The 24383-nt window shown below is 44.7% G+C and overlaps 1 protein-coding gene across 2 annotated transcripts in view; it reads right to left on the bottom strand.

Annotated features, from left to right (window-relative positions):
- LOC143209685 (uncharacterized) overlaps window positions 1-24186 on the bottom strand; it is a 59477-nt gene extending 35291 nt beyond the window's left edge. Inside the window, exons 1-2 of one of the 2 annotated variants that reach the window (XM_076425688.1) lie at window positions 23452-24186; window positions 6750-6958 (exon numbers count right to left, since the gene is read on the bottom strand). In XM_076425688.1, the coding sequence (XP_076281803.1) occupies window positions 6750-6958; window positions 23452-23488 (246 nt within the window). In that variant the 5' untranslated portion in view covers window positions 23489-24186. The remainder of the gene's footprint in view (window positions 1-6749; window positions 6959-23451) is intronic. The other variant, XM_076425690.1, reaches the window with a different exon arrangement.
- Window positions 24187-24383: the final 197 nt, after the last annotated feature.

The following is a 24383-nucleotide window of genomic DNA, read 5'->3' as shown; positions in this document are numbered from 1 at the left end:
CGCAGCGGAAAAAGATCGTTCAGCCTCCTACACTTGTAAGTCGAATAGTTAGTATCGAAACAGTGCAGCTTGCGCGTCGTCATTCGCGAAAGTTACACCCGTAGTCCGGGAAATTATGCGGGATCTCGCATCAACTATTTAAGAAATGCAGGACCAAAAATGACGCGGGATCCAGTTTTGCGGGATTGCTAGCTCTAATCTCGGACTTTTTCGGAAAAACATACCGATTCTAGTGAAATCCGATAACAATATCCATTTAATTATATCGAGCGTGTAGACGATCAGACGCTTAACACCACACATCCCCCAGACAATATTTCCCAGGATGATCCGGGTTATCCAGATTATTTCGCCGGGTAGCCAAGCGTCTTTTTCGCAGTCCCTTCGATACGGTTTTGGCGTGGTGGATTTATGACGTTGTCGCCGCACGGGCTGTCCGAAAAAAAGGAATCGGCGTCGGCGTCGGGGTGCCGTGGGTGTGAGAGGGGGGAACTACACGCGTATGGACGTGTATGTGTGTGTACGGAGGGTGGTGTGCTGCGTGGTTAGCGAGCATCGATCAATCGACCGGAAGACAAAGGCCCGCGGCCGATTCGCATTGTTCCGTCGGGCAGCGGAACGGCCGTTGAATAATCCACGGTTGCGAAGACGGCAAACTGGACCAGCGTTCGCCTCTTCGCGATATCGATTTGAAATGACAGCGCGGCGTCGGTGGCGGCCAGTCACTCTGGCCAACAGCGTCGGCGTCGGCGTCGGCTCCAGCGTCGGCGTCGGCTAGTCAGCTAGCCCCCCTGGCAGAGAGCTTCCCGCTCACGGAATACGCTGCGCCGCCCCCCGCCCCCCTCCAACGCAGTTTACGAGCAACATTACGCTTCGTAACGGCGTCCCGTCGGCCAGTTCCGCAGAATTCCGCGACGCATTGCGCGATTTATTCGCTCGCGACCCTCTCGGCACGGAGCCCGCAAAACTGAGCTCGCGGAACTGAACGGGGATTGCAAAGATGCATCCACGAGAAATTTGCCGAAAAATTTATTCCTTTGGAGAGAAGGACACGTTCTCGTTATTTTTATAAGCTAATGTGAATTGGTCACTTGTAGTGCTCCGTAAACCTAGTGTTAAGTCTTCCAGGATGTGACAGTGTAATTTATATGGAATATATGTATACCAGAACATACAGGAATATATCAGAATATGCCACGATACATCAAAATATACAAGAATGTACCAGAATATACAAGAATGTACCAGGAAATACCAGAATATACCAAAATATACTAGAATATACCAGAGTATACAAGAATATATCAGAATATGCCACAATACATCAGAATATACCAGAATGTACCAGAATATACAAGAATGTACCAGAAAACACCAAAATCATCTCATTCCGGGATGATGCTTCCAGATTACAGGCAGACCTGGATCGTTTCTGCGACTGGTGTCACAGGAACGGTATGGATCTCAATATTAAAAAATGCCATATTATGCGGTCCTCCCGTCGTTCTGTACCTCTTCTATATCCTTACCGTCTTAATGACTGTATCCTCTCCTCAATAACAGAAGTTAAGGACTTTGGAATTCACTTCTCCTCTACCTTAGACTTTTCCAACCATTTTTATCACATTGTCAACTCCGCTTCAAGAATGCTCGGGTTCATACTTCGTTTTTCCACTGATTTTCATTCAATCCATACACTTAGGTTGCTATATATTACCCTTGTTCGTCCCCTGTTAGAATATGCTTCAACTATGTATATGGTCTCCTAAAAGCGTCAAGTATGAAATCTTGCTCGAGAGAGTGCAGCATAAAGTTTTGTGCATATAAGACAAACAATCCAATGTCAATCTTTGATCATGATTACTCTACAATATTAAACATAGTCAACCTGGAAACATTATCTGAACGAAGAATAGTATCCGACCAGAGCTTTATTTTTAATTTTATACATAATAATATAGATTGTTCCGCACTCCTGAGGCAAATCAATTTCTACGTACTTGAACGTGTTTTGAGAACGAGAGCAGGATTTCAAACAATGAAATCCAAATCCACATACGGAGTAATAAATCCTTTAAATCGCATTATTGCAAGCTCAAACATACTGTATAATAATATTGATTTTTTTAATGGCACGCGTTACAGGAATTCAAAAGAAAATTACGCAAGATTATTTGTTAATATCGTACCTGCATTTGTTTAGTTTCACGCTTGTCCCTTTTTATGTAAATTTTAGGTTAAGAATTTCTTTTTTTGTTATGTTTCTTTTTGTTTTTATCAGTTCTACTGTAAACAATTGTAAACATTTGTATAAAAGGACCTCGGTCCATATATAATAATAATAATAATAATAATAATTTTTTAAAAATATACCAAAATATATATACTAGAATATACCAGAGTATACAGGGTGTCTCAAAATTCCTTCAATATCCTGAAATGGGAGGTCCCTGAGATCATTTGATACAACATATTCCTTTGCAAAAATAGCGTCAGCGGCTTTGTTAAGGAGTTATTAACGAAAAACACGGACCAATCAGAGCACGACCTACACGCGTGTTGGCACAGTCGGCCAGTTGACACGCGTCTAGATCGCGGTCTGATTGATCCGTGTTTTTCGTTAATAACTCCTTGACGAAGCCGCGGACGGCATTTTTCCAAAGGAAAATGTTGCTTCTAATGGTCTCAGGAACCTCCTATTTCCGGATGTTGTAGGAATTTTGAGACACCCTGTAGGCACACGTAAAATGGAGTTACGTCAATAGCAACAATACGAATTCGGCCATAAAATTCCGGGAAAGTGTTTGTAAGGTTGCACACCTTTAACAAATACAATTTTAAAAAATTCATTTTTTGTCCCGTGAATCCTGTCGCGTGCACGCGCTGCCGACCAATAGCGCGCGACTCGGTAAGCAACATCGTTCCGTCGAGGATTTAATGCTAAGCCAGGGAAAGCAATTTTGCGCCCGGTGTTACTTTTCCACGTTGTTGTTCGTCCCCCCTGTTTTTATTCGTAATTTTGTAACGGCCCCTTTTTTGGATCGCGGGGGTGCCAGGACAGGGGGTGGTTCCGCGCAGCAGAGGGAGCGAAAATAACGAGACACTTGCATGGTAAACGAAGGATTATGGAAAGCTTTTGTGGAATATTGCGGCGTGTCCCGGGATATCCGCAGGGGGGCGGGGGCGTGGTTACCTGGAAATTCTGGTTTCCTGGGGGATTTTTTTTTGTGGCGGAACGGATTGCCCGAAATTGACGGATTCTATGAGATACGGATTTCGTCGACGCCGATGCACGATGTTTTATTTATCGACCGAATTTTCGTGTTGATCCGGCGATCTGCTTTATTCTTGAGATTAATTCTTGATTGTTTATTTCAGGAGTCCACTTTAGGAATAGAAAATTCAAAAACCCAAACATGCAGTTAAACATTTAACCCTTTGCACTCGGAACTATTCTAATTCGAAAACCGAATTTTTCTTCCGGCCTGAAATATTTCCATTTTATATGATGTTCTTAATTTGATCGATAGAAAACTGATGTAATACCTATTACAATACTTTCAGTAGTTTATTCCGTATTTTATATTATATTAGAACTCTCTATCGGCCTTTTTATTTATACTTAATGCGTATAGCTAACTATTAATAGTGTCACAATTTTTGGTGTGGGTCTGATCGAATTTCTTAGCATTTGTGACCAGTAAATTTCTTGCAAAGTTATAAAGTTGAAGTTTTATAAAAGTATCGCGAATAAGTGAAAGCTAAGCTTGCCCTATAAATTGGAAACTAAATTTAGAAAGTGGAAAATGACGAGCCGGAGAAGAGCAAGTGCTGCTACTTGAAAGAAAGTTCTTGAATATTCGAAAAGAGCAGTGACATGGTCACAAGGAGAGCCGACATAGAGATATAATAGCCTTCTTAATAATTCAAAGCACAAGAGGATCAATATGAAATTCATTAGAGGCGACCAATCAAATTAGTCCCAGGAATCCCATGCAATTACTATAATAATACTACTACAATAATCACAGGGCTAACGACCAGGGAACAACATCAAATTAGCAAACCGTCAAGAATATTCATTGGACACTTCGGTCCCGTCGTTTAGTTGTCACGGAGTATATTAAACTCGAGTGGTTCTCGCTGTTCAGTTTACTATATATTGTACGTCAATATCAGGGAAGATATTGACTCATTCATCATTTAATTCACTTAGAACATATCTACCTGTCGAGCAAATTGCATGGCCAGAACACGTTGAATCACTTCAATTAACCACAACATCATCCAAGAAACTTATTTTTTCTGTATTTCGCGCGCCAAACCGTCGCACGTGACCGACATTCGATTGACATCTGGAGCAGATTAAAAGCATTGCTATTAAATGTCATAAGCAACCGAAATAAAATCTAGCCGGCGTTATACGACCCAACAGGATCCTAAAGATAATCCGATTAAAGGTCTTGTTCCACTTAATCTCTATTTCTAGAAAGGAGGTGTCCTTCCGTTGCAACTGTTCCACAGTGTTATTGCAACCTGCATCCGCTGCCTCCTGTCCATACTGTCTCCTGGTATTGAGCTCCATATTTTCTAGACCTTTATTTATCCAGAACCAAATTTACATAGTTTGCTTAACACATTGTTTGCGGGAGACGGTTAAACGCGTCTTTTGCATACTGTTGGTAGAGAGTGAAAGTAGCGTTGTGCAGTAAAAGTTAGGCGTCAGTCTAAGTCATAATTATATTATTAACCGTTTCGCGACTGTAAACACGAATCTGAAAAAATTGCCGGCTTTGCGGGATGGATTGATGACAAAACCGCCCGCAAACAATGTGTTAATAACTGAGCCTAATATTATGGCATGCGTATACAGGGTGTGCCAAAAATGTACTTCCTTGAAATAAGCGATTCTCAAAGTCGTTTGAAATGACCTTTTCTGTTGCGAAAATCTTTTCCTAATCGAAAAACATGGACCAATTATAGCGCGGCCACGCCGGACGAGTTCTGGTTCGGTGACAGATCCCGCTGAGCGTAACGTTGCCATTGGCCAAGCCGGAATCCGTCCATTTTTACAAAGGACAGAGTTACTTGAACTGTCCTCAGGAGTCACCCCTTTAAAGGAAATGGAACATTTTTCGGACACCATGTATATGATAGACTTTTTAAATACTTTTAACCTACGTGTCTAAGGGTCTTCTTTTCTTTTTTGTAATGTATATTATGTTATAATAAGAGATGTCCTAATAAAAAAAGAAAATCAGAAGAGAAATGTCTTCTTTGTGCGAAGTTATCGAGGATGAAGAAGCTCTAATCACGGTTGCCGTAATGAAAATCATACGGCAAGGGGTTGAGAACAATGTTTACGGTATCGCGAACGATAATGACAGAAGCGTCACGGTAATCGATTCATCGGCGTCTCAAGGGCGGCTTAAGTTCCCCTAAACGCATTCAACCCCTCGTAAAAACGGCTCGAATAATTCTCCGCTTAATCGACACCGGCGGTCCCGCGCTCTGATTTCCGCTCATTAAGACGGCCGCCGTGCCGGCCCGAGTCTCGCGAAGTTCCTTAGGGAACAGGGGTCGGTATCTGGGCGCCATATTTCAGAAGAAACGTTCGGTTATTGTTCCATCCAACTTCCCAACCCACGATAAATCCCCGGACGTTGGTCTTGCCGCAGCCGGCGGCGTTTTTTCGTGAAAACGTCGGCGTCGGGCCGACGCACAGTGGAACGAGTAAGAAAAACAACTGGCCATGCCAATTGCCTCCGTTGTTTCCGACTTTATGGCGAAATGGTTTCAGACGAAGCTACATTACTTCGAGGGGTGCATCAGACGATAGCGGAGAAGCAGATTTATCAAATTTCGAACACAAAGAAGAAGTTTTTTTAATGAAATATCTTAGTGCTGTCAAATCTGTTTAAAAAAGCGTCAGTCATGGGCTATAACTTCCAAAAATTTTGGAATAATCGCCGGTAGATATTGTGTTAAGGGTTGCGTCACACGATAGCGAACAATCTTCTAATAGGGCAACAGTACCAATTACTGCGGTATCATGCTTAATATTCCCCTATGCATTTTAAATATAAAGAATGTACAATCATGCGAACAACAGTCCTTTGGTGATCGAGATAGAAGTCTTCTTTTTACCTTTCATGAAGAATGTTTTTTCTAATCCTGAGATTCTAAAAATATGAGAACGATTGATAATTTTGTTTGCCTCGCCAGCGAGAATACATTCTCGTTGAATTGTACAAATTTATTCGAGGGCAAAATATTGATTTTCACGTATTTTAATCGAATTCGGAAAAATACCGCAGTAATAGGTGCACTTACTCTACCTTTTATAAAGAATGTTTTTCCAAATCTTGAGATTATAAAAATATGAGAATTTTGTCTGGTTGAATAGTACGAATTTATTCGCGGCAAAATATTGATTTTGACGTATGTATTTCAATCTGATTGTAGTACATTTTACCGTATTTCTTTTTGCGGAATTTCAAGAATATCCGTATTTTTCTAAATGAAATATCGTCGTGTTGTCCAAGAAAATGGGCGTCCTGTTCCACTGTGGCGGCGCGGCACGGCGCCGCGCCGCTGGGACGCCTGTTCACGAAAAAAGGTTCCCGCGGAAGCTCGACCACTGAGCCACGAGTAGAAAAGATAGGGTGAACAAGTACGGGGATGGGTTTTCGAGGGTGGGTTTGCCGCGGCGGGGAGATGGACGAGAAGGATGGAAACTCGATGCTCACCTTCACCGTCAAGTTCCCGATGGGGAAAGTCTTGACGACCGGGGTCTCGTTCGGGGCGTAGCGATAAAACTCTCGACCCCCTTTGTACCACTTGACGGCGTATAAAGGATCCCCCTCGGTGTCATACCAGCAGTTCAGTATCGCCGAGTCACCTTTCTTCACGGCCGTCGGTATCTGGATCCGCACTTCTCGCAAACCGGAGCAAATTCCTGCAACAGACAGGTGTTTCTATTTAGCGGCCAGCCTACTCGACGCCTCCGACTTTTCAGCCCCCTTCTTCCGCCAGACATAATTGAAAGATCGCGCGAAAGGATGCGGGGGTGTGTCGAGCACTTTCGCTATCGAGTTCGTATTCGAACTGAAAAATAGCGTGAGTCTCATCGCGTGGCAGCGAAAATCGCCACTATCGCAACCGAAATTAACCCTTAGAACTCGAATGGCGACTCTCACACAGGCACCACTAAAAATCGCTGTACCATTATTCAAAATATTGTTTACACTATTAAATATATGTCGGTATCTAATCAATTACCAAACATTTCGGTATTGTATGAGGTATTATACCAATTTCATATTCATTTAATTTAAAAAATCATAGAGAATGGGAATATTCTGTATCGAACAAACGTTTAATTTTCAAGTTAAAATAGCTCCGAGTGCAAAGCGTTAACCCTTTGCGACCAAATTATTCCGTCTCCTCTATTTTTACAACTTACTTAATATATACAAATACATGCGAAATACTAAAATTGCTCTTACATAATTACGTAGTTGTGGCATTATTGATGAATATAATTAAAGTCGTTAAAATATTTGTGCTCGCGGCGTAATCAATGTCGAGACTCGCTCGGCATAAAACATGAAAGGATTAATATTACTGCTTCTAAGGAAAATTTGGTAATAATAATCGAATCCCAAAAATTCTATCCCATGAGGACGGAAATATTCATTCTGATTGATAAATGAATTTTTGCACTAACTCGGTGCCCCAAATTTGGTTAGGATCTGCAAAATGCAAGGAGATCGAAAGAATACATAATATTGTACATCTCAATTTCTCAATATATTATTTCCTTAAATAAATCATTCCGTTATTTTCATCAAATTTTTTTTATTGCTGGATAGATTTTATCTTCGAAACTTTTTGACGAATTCAACTCGTTTCCTTTATTTATATCTAGAAAGTTCAATCGTTTTTGTTAATATCTTTTCAAGACGAGTATAATAAATACTTCTAGTTTTGCCAGAATGTTTTGAAATGGCCATAATTGTTGAAAATCTGCCCACGGCATATAAGTCCGTGTTTTAAATCCAGTCTCCAAAGTGAACATCGTAATGAAATTTCCGTAATTAAAAATTTATTAAATAACTTTATGAAAAAATCCAGTCAAATTACAACACAACAATATTAAAATAAAAAACGCAGCATCTGAAAACAGAAAAGGGGTTTGGCTTTTTTAACACGACTTGAACATGCAAAAATGACCTATTCAGTCGAATAAAAGTCGAGCAAAAGGAAAGAATGGAGTTGTATGCTCACTGAGAGCCAAAGCAAACAGATTTCTCGAATTTATTTCGCTGATGTGTTTAATTCAGCGAATGTAGGAATTTCAAAAGCGCCGTCGCACTAAAACGGTTAAAAAGCGTTCTATCAGGAATATCCTGTAAAGCGAAAAGAATTTTCGTTAATGCGAATCGTATTAATAATGATATAGATTTCAAACATTTCAGGCCGAGTTTCGTATAACACTAGAACATAATTCCCGTATGAACGCTGCCGCAGAGAAAACAGTGCGGCAGATAAAACAAAGTTACAAAGTTGCGAGCGGCATTTCTTTTAATGGCGGCTCGTTGTTCGTGGCGCACTAATTATCAGCAGAGATGCTATTAGGTTACTTGCGCAAAAAACTATTAGTTTAAAGGATATTCAAACTCCAACTTTGCAAAGTTGTGTGCCTCTGTTTACCGAAGTAATTACACGTGCTCTCATACGCGGGACTACCGTGCAGCGCAAACTTTACGGCAAAATATACCTTTTATGGTAATTGTTTTATTTGCACAAGTATTCATGCTTGTCCCCGGCGGGGATGAAAATCTACGGTATCGCGGAACTCTATTTTGTCCGTGCGTGCTCGCACGCGATATAATCCGTTGCCGCTTTCAAGCTTTTCAACTGTTTACCTCGCAATCCGGATCGAACTACAATAGAAAATTGTAATTTCGATGAAATCGTGCGTGAAATTAATTTTATTAGTAAGCGGTCTCGTTCAACGAATATGCATATAGTAGCTTGTCCAAAAAGTTTCTTTCGTGTTGCGTATGTTTAATATTGCTACATAACACGAGCATACTCAAATAACACGATCATCTGTTCGCTGTTGTTTCATTGTTTTCTAAACTTTGGCACAATTGCTGCTCTGTTTCAAGTAAAGATAGAAAAAAAATAATAGACGAAATACACATACGTCACAATACGGCCTAACTTTCTGTGACCTTATTCTTCACGGGGATGCACCGATGCAGCTGTCAGGTGCAATTGCAATTCCTCTATCATTTTCGTCTATTTTTACTTAAAAAAGAGCAGCAAGTTATCCCAGTTCCCAGAATCACCATGTATAATTTGCTTTGTTTGCATTTAAGCAATTTTTATGATTTTATATTGAATCTTACTGCGACGTCTATACAGGGTGTCTCAGCTGAAGGAGGCCACCTAAATACCTCCTTTATTTTTAATGGCATAATTTAAATGGTATCGAAGGAGGAATATCATAGAAGAACAATTTCTTCTGTCCGGTTTTATTTTTTCATAGTTTTTTCAAGGTCATCGTTATTTTTTTATCGGGAGAACTTATTTTTTTCCATCTTATATAGCGGCTGAAAAAACATTCGAATATGCTTAAGTCATTAACAAGATGGAATGAAAAAAATAAGTTTTCCCGATGAAAAATAACGATGATCTTGAGAAAACTGAAAAAATAACCGAACAAATAAAAATTGTTCTTCTATGATATTCCCCATTCGATACCATTTAAATTATGCCATAAATATTTTTTTCTACCATTAAAAATAAAGGAGATATTTAGGCGGCCCCCTTCAGCTGAGACACCCTGTATTTCAAGAAAATGCCGAAAACGATGTTTCCGAATGAAAAACCAGAATGTAGCGTTTGAGAAGGCTTGGAATAACAGAGATATACATAAACAAAGGCGGGCCAATTCAGTTGTCTCCGGCAAAGACCAACAATTCTTGAACAGACTGACCAACTCCTCGGTTCAAGCCGTTCTGTTGAACTAGTACACGCTCGGAACCGTTGGGTTCCGTGTGCCCAAAACTTCGGGTGCTTTTTAGCACCACTCCGGTCGCACTTGAGCTCGCACAAACACCTGCGCAATTTCTTTCAGCGCTATCATTCATACCTATGAAAACTTAAGGGGTTAGTTTTATGTCTTCGCGGGGAAATGGTAAGTTTGGGAGTTCCTCTGGAAGAGAAACGCCCGGCGTATTAAAACGGAATCCTTTTCCGACGGTGTATGTACACTCGTGATCGCAAGCACACCGAGCACGCCTATCAACGGCGAAATAAATTTAACACAGGATGGTTCACAATGCCGAAGACTTTTCGAAAAAAAGACCACTCTCGAGAGCAGTATCAATGCCCGGGGAGGTGATCAATACTCCGAGGGGAAGCGCGCGATGGGCTGTTTGCGGGAAACGTTCAAGTTTCTTCGATATTGCATAAATTTGTTCAGGCAATAGCTTTCGATAATAAATCAATTATGAATGAGATCCGAATTGTGTATCGAGCGTTGAATGCCCATTAGAAAGTTCGATGGTACCCGGCTATAATTAACTGGGATTTTTGCAGCGTCGCGACGCGGACCGTCCGCCGCTCAACGCTGGTAATTGTCAAACAATGTCGCCTAGTTGCCTTTTATTGTAGTTTCAATAACACTTTCGCAGATATCTATATAACTCAGGGATTCTGTTCATTAAAGTTTCCAATTCTCAACTCCCGGAACACTTGAACGAGTCCCGGTAAGTGGTAGTTGTTTTCGAATCTGCTCCGGCATTCAAGCGAAACTCGAGGAGAAAGAATTGGACGAGGGAGAAAAGAAGAAATCGTCAACGTTCCTGCTGACGACTTGGACAGCTAAATTGATAGGAGTTCTGTCTGGCAAACAAACGGTTCGACTGTCAATTGCGACTCACCCTCGCTTCCATCGGGAGCAAAACCGTTCCGGAAGACATTTTTGCGATTGCTCCACGCAAAAATATTTTTGCCAACGCGCGCGCGCAGTGTAATACTGCGACTGGATTTCTCGCCTCGGTGTTTTCATTTTATAAAAAGAGTATGCCCCATTAATATTAATCACCGAATCGGAAGAGCTGCGATTATATATTCAGAGAACTGCATTTATTTCGGAAAATGTGGACGTTAAAGACAATACGGGCTCTCCACTTCTCAGACGTATTCTTAGATTTACCAGATTAAAGATGCACGTTTCTAGGAATGAAAGGATACTTTTAGTGAGGTATATCTGACACCGTAAATTTCGGCGATAATTTAATAAACGCGAGCTTTGACACATTACAATGATATATTTTTGATTTGTACGCTGGTTATTGTTTTCCGTATGTTCTTAATAAAACTTGTCGGTATTGAATTTACAATTTCATTGAAAAATCCGCGGAGTTAGTATTAGCAGAAAAAATGAATTCATGCCGCTTGATTTCGTATAATAACCAGCTATTCAATGGGAAATATTTAGCCGGTCTTTTCCGATTTCGAACGCGTCCGGATAATAGTTAAATAAAACACTACCATATAAATCAATAATAAGTACGGTGCAACCGGTAAACTGCATACTCAGCGCTGTGTGCTTTCAATCTTGCAAAAACCGTGACTGAAGCCACTCAAATGGTTTGCGATGTCTATGATGGGGGAACTGTGACTGATAGCTTATTCGCCTGACATCACTCCATCTGATTACCATTGCCTACATCGTTTAACACTTTGACTGCCAACTCAGCAACTTCGAAAATTCCATCGAATCAAAGTTATTCGTTCGGTGCTCGAACCTTTTGTATGTAGTTTGCAGACTCTCGCCTGAGTATTATATATATGAACGTAGATATTTGAAATCTTTCAATTAAAATCGATTGACGATGTCCTAAAACGCTTCAACAAAAACCGTTCAAAATAATTGAGCTTGTGAAATGATCGATTAACAAAATTTCTACTGCACCGTGCACAATCGTAAAGAATTCATTTCTAACTAGACCGCGGATTTTTATGCAAAATAGAAATTGTCTACATTCATTGCAAGTTACAGGAGCTACACATATAGATTTATTTCTTTTCTTGATTATTTTAATACGTCGGAAATGCTACAAGAGCATTTATTAATTTTTTGACTATTTTCACTGTGTTTTAAATTTGATCCGCAGTCTATTCATCACACAAGTAAATATCATCGGAATTATATCATATCTGGTATCATTTTCATTAGAAAAATGCCACGAATATGGTGGTCAAAGTCCCATAAAAAGAAATAATGAAAAATAAAGAAGTTTTGTTATTGGATTAGTTCACACCAATATACCTGACCCGTCTTATACGTCTCTCATGTGTCTATCCAATTAATTGCCAGACATTTGTGACATTTACCGAGAAAACACTGCACTCATTTCTGTCATAAATGTATAAAATCCGCTCTTTATAATTCTAACTCTGTCGTTTCCGTCCAAGAAGAGCGCCGCGTGAAAATGAGCTAAAACGGTAATTCCAGATGAGAGAAATTTCGGGATTTCAGCGTCGCGGAATGCTGTCTTACAAAACCGGCGAGAATTACGGGGTAGCACCGGCGATAATTGAGAAACCGCCACATCGCGTTCGTTTTCGTCCGGCAGCAGTCGTCTCGGCCGACAAAAAAAAAGAATAAAAGAATCGGCTACTAAATATGCCGTCGTGCCGGAAAAGCTAAAAATGCGTGCGCGACACCGCATTCTTTACGAGTCCCGAAGAGGGAATAACGGGGCTGTCACGCCACGGAATTTGTGTGCGGTTTTTTGGCTCCCGATGCTGTAATTTTCCGCGCGTATTTCAAACGGTGGTCGTTCGGCAAATTTAAAAGCGACGACGAAAGTCGGCCTCTACCGAGTTCGCGCCGTGTCGGGAATAACTGCGGGCAGTTCGAGAAGATTTCGAAAAATTAATCAAACGTTTTGGATGCATCTGCTCGGCGGCGGTCGCGAATCGGCAGAAACGTGGCCAAAACCTCGAAACGCAATCCAATCTGGTTAACAGTCGAAGTGTGTCGAATCTGGACACACCGAATTTCATGAAATTTCTGCGAGAGGTATTTCTCGGAAAAATATTTCACACGGCCAGCATCCGTGTTGGAAGGGTGAAAATAGCCCTTAGATTCGGCGATTTTGTCGAACTTTCACCAAAAAAATCTCGGAAAAAAAAGTTTTGATCCATATAATACAGACTTTTAGCTTGTGTGTGTGTGTGTGTGCGCGTGTTATCCAGCTTTTTCAGTAGAAAGATGACAAAAAGCAGTCGGAAGCAAGTATGTTGATCGACGTTATAACGTATTATAAGAATAATGAATATTCCAAGTGAGAAACCGACAGGAATTAGTGCAACCCCCCTGATATTTTCAAGCGGAACGCGCGCGGCCGTGGTATCGCACGCGCCGGGTAAACTGAATCTGGTTGACCTAGAACGAGACGGGACTTAATATCGTGAAGGCTAGTTAGGTAAAATGCGCTCTAACGATATTTAACTCGGCAGAGACGCGGCGAAATTGGTATGTCTACAAATAACACCGTGTGTGCGCGGCCGCACGCCTCCACCTCTTGCAATATCTCGCGAATGTATACGTTTCCATGTGTTTCTGTGTGCGGAGCGTGTCCCGAATATACGTGTGTGGCCTGTGATGCGTCGTGTACCCGATAGAATCGTTTGTGTTGGTGTCTGTACGGTTGTATGTCTGTCTGTGTAGTGTTGTCTGTTGGTATACAACTTGCCCGTATTGTTAGACCCGAGAATACACTTGTTAATGACAGTTCAATAGGATCTTACTATGACCTTCGAGAGTATCAGCGACTGCTTCGGATCATTTCGAATAGTTCGTATCCAATTAGAACCAGAAGTAGAGACCTCCCCCCCCCCCCCACCAGCCTGTACTTCGCCGTGGCACACCTCAAATTACACTTGTCGATCTATTCAACGCGCCCTGCCACTCCATTTCGAAACACAATAGCGCGCGATGAACATAGTCCCGCCGCAAGTTCTCATTTTCGCAAAAATGTAACCCTTGAAAGCCACGGAAACCGTTAAAAAATGCTCGCTCCCCATCGTACGAAGTATTTTAAAATCTTGTCGATGCTTGCCTTCTCGAGTGCCACTCGGAAAACTGTTTTAGTTGATCAAACATGAATACTACTATCGAGTCGTAATTTAAACGAACTCTCGGTTGCATTTGTTTTCAACAATCGTGATTTCATATTTTCATGTTCACATTTACTGTCCAAAATTTCTTTTTGAGCTTCTTTAATAGTATCGTTGATAACACCGCAAAATTATCGTAGATTTCTTACGTTTGGATGACCACAGATTAATTTACCGTTCCAGGCATAAGAATACGTGTTGTAACTATAAAGTGGAACATTGTTGAATATCGAATGAAAATTTTGTTTACCGACATAAAAGGGTTAACATTTTCGTTACAAATAGATTTTCTACATTGAAAATGCGAGCAATTATAACGCCAGACGCTCGATTTGCCTGTGATCGAGTACCATTTGTTCCACAAAAATTTGTGCGAGTTTCCCGTTTTATCAGTTAATCCGAGAAGAACGCAGCTCCGAGCGACAGCATTGAATTTGTGGAAAGAAGAACCAGCTTAAATTAGTATTCTGTCGATACGGAGGCTAGGAAAGTTGATCGTGCTTGCCGCAGAAATAAGTGGCCAGTCGTTCACAAAAGAACAAGTGCCATTCCTTGAATCGTCCGGCTAGATATAGAATTTGGAGCGCGGCTTATCAAAGAAACACGCTTTTCCCGTTCTCATTAGTCGAATGGCGGGTGTGGGGGAGGTGGAGTCGGGGATGGAGGAAGGGGAGATAGAGGCCGATCGCAAAAATTCGAGGCCATCTTTCCCTGTCACTGAACCAGACGCAGATTGCCTTACAGGAAACCGAAACGCTCCCAAGTAGGCCGCGACCGTATTCTTCTTTATCGGTGGGAAGAAAAGGCATTGCCCGTTTTATTTACTAGAAACTGCAATTTATTACTTGTTCGCCGTCGTAACAGCGGCTCAGGCTCGTTCTCGTCGGGACAACGACCATTAGCTTTTACAACTGTCTACATTATTCTATGCCAAATACTTATGCCGCGCCGACCCGGCCCGGCCCGGCATTGCCCGCCGACTACTTACGGGGGCTGGGCGCAGCCAAATGGTAATTACAGTTACTTGTTCCGCCGTATACCGAACTGTAACAGTGAAGAAGATGGTCCGGGCCCTATAGTCTCTGAGCTGATACGTTGCGGTGGATGAACCGGGAGCACCACAGGATTCTACCCGAAAGCTTTGGCTCTCCTTTATAACTGTACGCCTGGGACGTTTCGCAAATCAGCATGCGGGATATACGAATTTACTCGCTCTTACAAACGCCGGATCAAGGAACATCTCTGCCGCGGATCTAACTAACCTAACCGCTTATGCTTCAGAGAACTGTTTGTTCGGCACCGAAACTCCGACTGTCAATTTTTCATTAACGCTCGGAACACCGGACACCGAAATCACTGCAGCGGAAAATTGAACGTACCAAATTTTTAGACGATCACGCAGATTTGTGGCCGATTTTAAAATAAATTTCAATTATCATACGATTATACAGGCCGTTCTGAACTAGGGATTGCAATACCGGTATACCGAATACCGGTATTTTGTGCTATTTTTGCAATTTCGTGAAACCGGTATTTGCTAAGGTAAAATTTCCGGTATTTTCGGTATTAGCTATAAATAATGAATATGATTTTCGAGCGTCTACTCTTATTTGACATACGTATTTACAGTAGTATCAACATCAATTATTTGCTGTCTTGCCATTTACTGAAACCTAATCTCACATTTGTAAGGGATCGCCGCTGACGATGTATGTGTGTACTATTTAAAAAATTACATTTCAAAAATATGCAGTTAATTAGTTAATGTATTTTTTTCTATTAATAAGTATTATATATTAGACTACACAACAAGATTTTTATTTGATATTTACTCTTCTCTAATTAGTATCTTCTTAATAATAATATACTATATCCTTTGTTCCTTTATTGTGTTATAATACTATAATGGTTTACTTTTTATATTACATTTTTTGTTTCTAATGTTAAAAACCATTATTTTACTGCTCTTATTAATAATATTTGATTACAACATTTGTTCCTTTATTTTATATTTACACATAACAAAATTGTTTATAATTTTATAGTTTATTATTTTTTGTATAAAACTAATAAATATGGCAAAGAAACAACTGTTTTTGTACCTTTTTGAAAATTCCTTATACCGGTATTCCGGTACAACGTTTAAAAAAATACCGAATACCGGTATTGTATTTTTGGTCCGGTATTGCAAACCCTATTCTGAACACGTCATGGTGAACAAGACATTTCAAGAATTAGGAAAATTAGAACATTTCAAAATGTCACTATATTATCTTTAGACTACTAGACTTATTAATAGACTGCGGATCTTTGTGAAAAATAAATATTGTATGGATTGAATTTTTGCTAATTTTCCATTCGCCGACTTTTTGTTTTCCATTTTGTCAGCCTTAAAGAATGGAAGAGATTTCCATTGGACTCCTGTCTCGTGTAATTGAAACGGACAATTTTTATCTTGCACAAAGATCTGCAGTCTAGTCATGACGGATAGTGAGTGGCTTTTCATGCGAATGAAGAATTGTCTACAGTCTACATCAATTACAAGGACAAGATGCCAAATAAAAGTTTGTTTTTAGTCTTTCCACTGTCTTCTATCGCAGCTACTGATTATCGCTGTAAATATAGAAAATCTAGTCCATCAAGACCGATAATAACACAGATTTTACCAATCAGAAAACTCATGTTCGAGAGAAGTGTAAACCAACCGAAGCAAGAGCGGATTTCACGAATTTTCTTATCAAATTCAAAAATCTCGAAGCACCCTAATCCAGAGCGAACACCACCTTCCCGGTACGTAGCCGCAAAGTCAACTTCTAAACCTGCCAGCAAGTAATCCGCAATTTCCTAGAAATTACTACGGTATTTTCGAAGGAAGAGCAAACAAGCACCTCAATAAAATCCTCTACAGAACATCCCACCACTTTTATCAGCTAGCGAGAATTCAAACCGCATTACCATCTTATCAATGGCGAACAGTGGATCGGTACGCCTTACACGCTCCACCATATTCCCTGTGAAAAAACGTCTGGCCATGAATTCGCCAAAGACACTCGAGCGTAGCAATCTTTCTAGCGGATCTCCGGGTGGAACGAATGTTCCTGGTGGTCGGTCAGTTTGAAATACTATTCCCAGATACCCCGGGAGACCCTGGGCGCCTCGTACGTCTAATTTTCACCTCTGCCGATCCCCCGGCTACTTTAGAGGAAGGCTGGCGGCGAAGTGGTTCGACGAGAGGTGGTTGGAGGAGTTGGGAGGCGATCGAAAAATCCTGGTTGGGGGATGGAGCCGAAGATCGAAGCCCGTGGAACATCTAGTCGGTGAACCCGACGCTCGGGAAATTAGGTTGTTAAGATTTAATCGGACACAGAGGCATTTTAAGCGTCCGCATTCCCTCCGTTAGCGTCATACAGGATCGCGAGGGTGGTTCAACGGCGACGGGGTGGAAGAACGAGGAGGGGAGGTGGGAAGAGGGGTGGAGGTCGAGATTTAAATTACACGGACTTCCTTGAACCTCGGTCGAAGTAGTCGGCACGCTGTCCGGGCGAGATAGCGGGGATCGTTAAGATTTCTGGCGGATTCCGTTCGCCGGAATTTCATTTGCGACTTCGCCTAGTTCACCTTTGCCTGGCCGTCGTAATTTAATCGTCGATGCAATTGGCAGCAGTGGGCGTAAGGGTTGAAAAGCGGGGGGCCGGTCGTGGAGAAGTCGGGGGTGGCTTGCAGCCGCCCGTTTAAGAAAAGCCTGGCGAATTCATTACGAGGCGACGACGACGATTAAAGCGAGGACCGAAGCTATTTAGCGGAAACAGCCCCGGCCCCCGATAGTTGGAAAGGTTTCGTCGATCCGGGACTGGAAAGCTTCCATTCCCCTCTCTTCGTTCCTTCCTCTTCAATACCCCAAACTACCAGCCGGGAACTCCCTTTTACCCGGGGTTGCTCCGCGAAACGGTTCCCGCGGGACTTCGGCGGGGCTCGATTGTCCGTAAGACAAACTGCGGGACAAATTAGCGAGATCGGGAATCGAGTCGAGACCGAGTTATAGCAGCGAAACGTGCGTGTGCACTAATGAGAGTCGAAAACGTCGAGGCTCCAAGGGGTGCCACGAGGCAATTTAGACACCCCCCCAGAAGTACGTCGGCTCGTTTCATCTTTACGCGGATCGCTGTGCTCGGTGATTGAGGGCTGCTCTCCTTCTCCCACTCTCTCTCTTTCTCTCTCTCTCCCTCTCTCGCCATGGGGTATCGGTTTCAACCCCTGACCGGCGGAGATTTATTTATGATTTGATACATCGGAGCGTTTATTTTGTTGAACAGACGCGAACACACCAATTATTTTATCGCAGCTTACCACGAAATGTTTGGTAACGTATTTCTAACCGACCTCGGTTATCATCGGGGTTGCAGTGTTTGAAGCATCCAATTAATACATGTTCCGAAAACAAGTGCAATTATGGGATACTTTTCGAGGTCGAATCAACGAGCAGGCTTCGTGTGTAAACGGGCACGCTGAATTCACGAAGAAAATGATAAATTTACTGCCGATAAAAGCCGTGCAAGGGGATTAACATCATTAAATACAAACACACCTCGCTTTCTTCAACCACATTCCACGCTACGACATATATTCGTGTGCGTAGCATCATTACCACAACGAAAAGAAGCGCGAGATTCCACGATGGTCTTTTTCTAGAGAGTTGTTTTCCGATCCGAATTCTATTTTCGCCGGACGAGATCGTAAAAAGCGTGCGACAATTTCCCCCCCGGGATTAAGATCATTAATCAGTCTCCCAATTACTTGGATCTGCATGCTCGTCAATCCCGAATGCAGCGGCGGAAAGAGAAAGAGCGATCGGTGAACGAATGGCCGACCGGCGTTCCTTGCAGGTTCAATCTTTTCAGCAGCCATCAGTGCACACGACGAGAACGGCCGCCGCGCCGCGCCAACGACTACGACGACGACGACGACAACTGTCCACGGCGATGTCGTTACGATAAATCTCGCGGCGGTGTTTTGTTAGAGTGAAACAACAGGACGGTGGATTCGGAAGTAATTAAACGTGCCCGGTCGGGCGACGCCCCCCAGCCGCCGCCGCCGCCGCACCCTCTCGCCACCCCTGGTCGTCCGCAATGGGGCCCGCAGCTTTTATCGTCCCAAGTGAATAGAATTCTTTTCGCGTGGCAGCTCGCGGCTGGCAGACAAAATTTTCTCGCCCGACCGACTGTCTCGGGGAATTGCGAAGGTGTGGGGAATTGCAAAGGTGTGGGGCGTTGCGTAAGCTTTCTTGACAGTGGGAGGGGCACAAGGGTTGCACCGTTGGTCGCCCGTGAATAAATCGGGTCGCTTGCTCGAGAGAATTACTCCATATCCCGTATAAAGAGACGATCCGCATTTAAAGTGCCGGCCTATTCACCGGACGGACACTTGCGGAATCCCGGGCAACGCGGCGCTGCATAGAAAAATGACAATCGTACGGACTCGTTAAAGGAGGAAACGGGGAAAAAACGAGCGACAAAGAGAGAGAGAGAGACAGAGAGTGAGAGGGGTGGAACCTTCCTCCCGAAAAATAGCAGACGAGGAAGAAACGTCAGAAGAAATAGTAGTAGAGAAAAGAACGACCACGGGGGAGAAGTGGAAAAAAGCTGAAAGGGTAACAGAAAAGGAGCCGCGAGGAAGAAACTCGTGCACGATGTGCAATTGGGGAGGAAAAAAGGGTGGGGTGACGATGCAGCGATACACTCGGGGCCTGGCTGTCGCATTCTTCATTCCCCGTTGTAAAGTCCGACGACTGGTTGTGTACGTGTACGACTATGTGCGCGACACAAGATGCGCTAGTGTGTGTGTATAGGTGAGTGTTTGCACGTGAGGTCGTGATAGGATCAGAAAAAAGAAAAGAGCACGGAGTAGCGGATGTGCAAAAAGACAGCAGAAAAACAATCTCTTGTGCCGGGGGGTTGGAACACGGAGCGAAAGAAGCGTCCCGGTGTCGATGGGAGAATCGCTACAATGGAATCGACAGTTCGATGCTAGACCAGTCGTATTTCACGTCAGGGGCAGCATCGGCAGCATCGGCGTGTGTGCGGGGGTGTACCGTCGCTTCGGTGCTCGCACGCGTGTCGCCAGATGAAAAGGATGCTCGCGGGAGAATAGGACAATCCGCCTAGACCCCGAGTCCTATCTCTCTCTCTCCCTCCGTTCGCGACTCCGCTTCGCTTTGCTCTGCTCCGCTCTGCTCCGCTCCGCTCTGCTTCGCCGAGCCATGGAGTCGTAAAACCGGGCGACGCGTTCGATTACCCGAAGAGATACGGTTTTTCCGCGTCGAGTTTCCTCCTGGACGCCGAGCCAGGAAAGAGCGGAAGCAAAAAATTCAATAAAGCGCCGATGAAATAAGCCGACGGAAGGCGACGACGGAGGTGGAGGTAGGCAACGGCGGTGCCGGTGCGGTGGTGGCGTCGAACCAGCCGCGTGATTTGTTGTATCGGGCGAAGTGGAGCGGCAGCCTCGGAACCGTGCCCGTTCGAGCGGCATTAACGCAATTATCCATTGACACAATTATTCGTCAAGTTCATTAAATTTCTATTATGAAAACGCTTGTTCGTTTTAGCAGCCGCGAACCCTTCAGCGTCGTCGCCTCCTCTCTGTCTAGCCACTTCCGCGAGTTCAATGCGCCAATGGATAAGAATCCCTCTTGATTGCGCCTTCAAATTTCTCTCGCTTCTCTCACCCTCTCTTCCTCCCTACTCTTTCTCTCTCTCTCTCTCTCACACACACTCTCTGTCTTCTCTCTTTTTCTCTGTTTGGTCTCCCATCTCTCATCCCCATTTTCGACTTTTTTTCGCCGTTCATTTTCTCTTGTTCGGGTGCACGCGCGACGTAATTTTTTTCTCGTTCGCCAGGCGGACCGTTGTTTGCCGACGGGATATTCGTTCGCAAACGTATTCGCCAATTGAGCTGTTCAATTCGCGTCGGCAAATAAATAGTTGCGAGGACAAATATTTTAACCGCGCGCATCGGTGACGATCGCGTATCGCTCGGAACGACCTCGACATCTGACTCTCGCGCCCGCGGTTTCTCTCTCGTTCGCGCCCGATACCGTGGTGTGAGCCGACCGGAAAAAACCAGAACGAAACCAAGAGAGAGAGAGAGAAAGAGAGACAGAGAAACAGGAGAGAGGACATAGTGGAGAGCGGAGAGGAGCAGAGAGGACTTCGGTATAACCGTGGCCCCTATTTAATCTCGTTACAGCGTCACGGGACCCCGAGCTTCCGCGACGCTCCGTGCAAACAAAGCTGCTTCCGTAAAGCTCCTTGTAATCAGAGCTCCGGGAAGACTGTGCGCCAATACTATAAATATTGAATGGCTCAATAAGTACCGACGTACTTTATGATTTCGAAACTAACACGAAGCACGGACGGATTCGATTTTACGCCTAGGCTCTCGCCCCGTGGATCGATTCGTCTTCGACGCGGAATTCATAACGAGTTCATTAATTACTCTTCGAACGGCTTACTTCTAATTAGCTGTAGAAGAAAGCGCGAATATGTATTGTTTATCGAATACCGTAAACACTTTGGCAGCTTCCCGCGTTTCACATAATGGCTTCTATCGATATATCAACGTAATTGCTCGTATACTCGCCGCAGATATTTGCCTACACGATTGTCCGGCCGACCGTGCTCTTCATCCACATTATTGCAAACATCGAGCGCAGCATTGATATTTATGTTTTCCGTAGTGCACGTACATAGAACCTCGGTCGAGTACTTTCGACCCGCCGCCGCCACGCCGCTCGGCAATTATTACTAGCCGCGAGCTATAATACGCGCGATCGTAGATAAAACACGTGACGTCCGACAAAATCAAATTGAAAGTTATTCACTCGGCCGAGGAACAAGGGCCTGCGCGATTAAACTCGCGCGTGCGAGCCAGCATAGCAGGCACCGGCCGTCAAAGGCGACGACGCGACGCGACGTTCGCCGCATTATCAAGCACCGATTACGGCGCAAGCTGATAGCCGGGACCGCAAATTGTTTTCGGAAAAGAGCTCGGTGTACAAGAGCAAGAGCGAAAGGCCAGGGGATGGAGCACTCGCAATTTGGTCCCCATCCGGGAGAGAACCCTCGGAATCCGCGTGTGTTCACCCTCTCTGCGTGCGTACGTTCACTTTTCGTTCTCTCCTCCTCCTTCGACCCGTGTCCCCTTGTTTTTCTTTTTATCGTTTCCAGCCGGTAATCAAAAGAGTCGCGGTCGATACGCATCGCGCCACGTGATGCGAGAAGCGAAATTACAAAATTTCACGGAACCAGGCGCGCGAGAGGCCAGCGGACCGATAATCGACGGGGACTCGGAGCATCCTCCGTTTCGCGTAGCTTCATTTCACCTGTTCAGTTTTAATTGAACGTCCGGCCGATTTCAGCCAATCCTCCAATGGAGATTTCACCGTATGCCAACCTCGTCGACGACAAACAACTGGCAAGGGGGACCGAGAGAGAGAGAGAGAGGGAGAGACGTGTTATCCGTTCACCGATCTCTCTCGCCCTTCCCGTTTTTCTCAGTTTCCTTTTCCACCGCGACCGCGTGCACCGTGGTTCCCTCCCTTAATGCCAGCCACTGAAATATGCAGAACGTCGCGAGCAAAAACGTCCCCCGACTGGAAACGACCTTGTGTACCAGGGTGGGAGGCGGCTGCGGGGACCGAAGAGAAGAAGCTCGGCGCGATTCACGCACAGTTAAATTAAACCGTGTTTCAATCCCCTCAAAGAGGGAACTGCACGGTCTCCCGGTTAAGCAACCCCCTCGTGCACAAGCCTGGCGCGACTCGTACTTAAAATTCAACCCCCGCGCGATCTCATCTCCCGTTCGTCCGACACCCTTTCTCATCAAGGAGAATCACGAAGAAAGGAAGCAAGCCTCGGAAGACAAGCGTGTCCAGTGTGCACTGCTGGGGATCCTGCGCCGGAGGAGCACGTTTCGACCACGTTGTATGTAATAACGGTCCAGATATAGAGGTTCAGAGGTTGCAAACGTTTGGGATCACAGACACAGGGTGCGAGACGTTGGTTTCATTGATGGGGACCCGACAGGCCCCCGAGGGGAAGCGTGTCGAGGGCCAAAGAGCACTGAACGGACGCAGGAGTCGCGAGCCTGGATCCGACGGACGGCGAAAAGACCGAGATCGCCGCGTGGTGACGACGCTCTCGAGGATCGTATCGGCGGAACGCGTTCCCCGGAAATCTTCACACTCACCCACGATGCAAGCCAGTAGCAGGATTGTCAGTTCCATCGAAGCTCCGGTCGGACAGCGGCACGGCACACGTTGCTCTATCTCTCTCAGTGTCGTGGTCGGTGATCGACGCGTCGTCGGTGGTCCTGTGTACGCGGCCGGCGCGACGCGTCCTTTCGCATGTTTCGCGGTTTCGCGAGGCCACCGTCCACACTTTGTGTCACCGCAAAACTGCGTGTCAACGTGTCGCGTCGGGCGGGTGCGTGTCCACACACGTAAGACCGTCGCGCGACCGTCCCCTTACATAATAACGAGGCGCCGACGGGTGGCCGGTTTAGCGTGCGCCAGTGTGCCAAGAACGGACACGGAGGACAACGAGAAGTCAGGTGTTCCGTCGCCGGTGCGGTGTGTGCGCGGTCTGCGGGCCCCGGCTCTCGTCTGGCGGTGCTCTCGCAGCAGGCTTCCGTCTCGCGCAGAATCAATTTCCTCGCAAAAGGACGTCGAGGAAGGGCGCGAGTGCGCTAACGCATCCACTGACCAGGCGCACGCGCACCGGGACACACGCTCCGACTGTTCTGTTCTGTTCTGTTCTGTTCGGTACCCGTTCGGCTCGGTTCTGTTCCCGTTCTCTTCTTCGTCTAGCTCCTACTCTCTCTCTCTCTCTTTCTCTGTTGCCTCTCGGCGACCACCGCGCACCGCAGAGAGAGCGAGAGAGGGAGAGAGAGGGGGAGAAGACTCACGGGGAGGATCGGTCTCTCGTCGCGTGTGCCCGCTAAGCCGGAGACTGTGTCAGTGAAATCTGGCCCACCGATAGATTCCAAGCAACCCTGAGCCGATAGGCCAACCGTCCCCCACTGCCAGGGCGACGAGCTGCCCCCAACTGATGGCGAGGGGTGCCAAGGGGTTGAACGGGGGGTCCTCTTCTCTGTCTCTCTCTCTTTCTCTCTATCTCTCT

The sequence above is a fragment of the Lasioglossum baleicum genome, chromosome 6, assembly GCF_051020765.1.
Source record: "Lasioglossum baleicum chromosome 6, iyLasBale1, whole genome shotgun sequence".
NCBI lineage: Eukaryota > Metazoa > Arthropoda > Insecta > Hymenoptera > Halictidae > Lasioglossum > Lasioglossum baleicum.
This window is presented reverse-complemented; position numbering and strand designations above follow the sequence as displayed.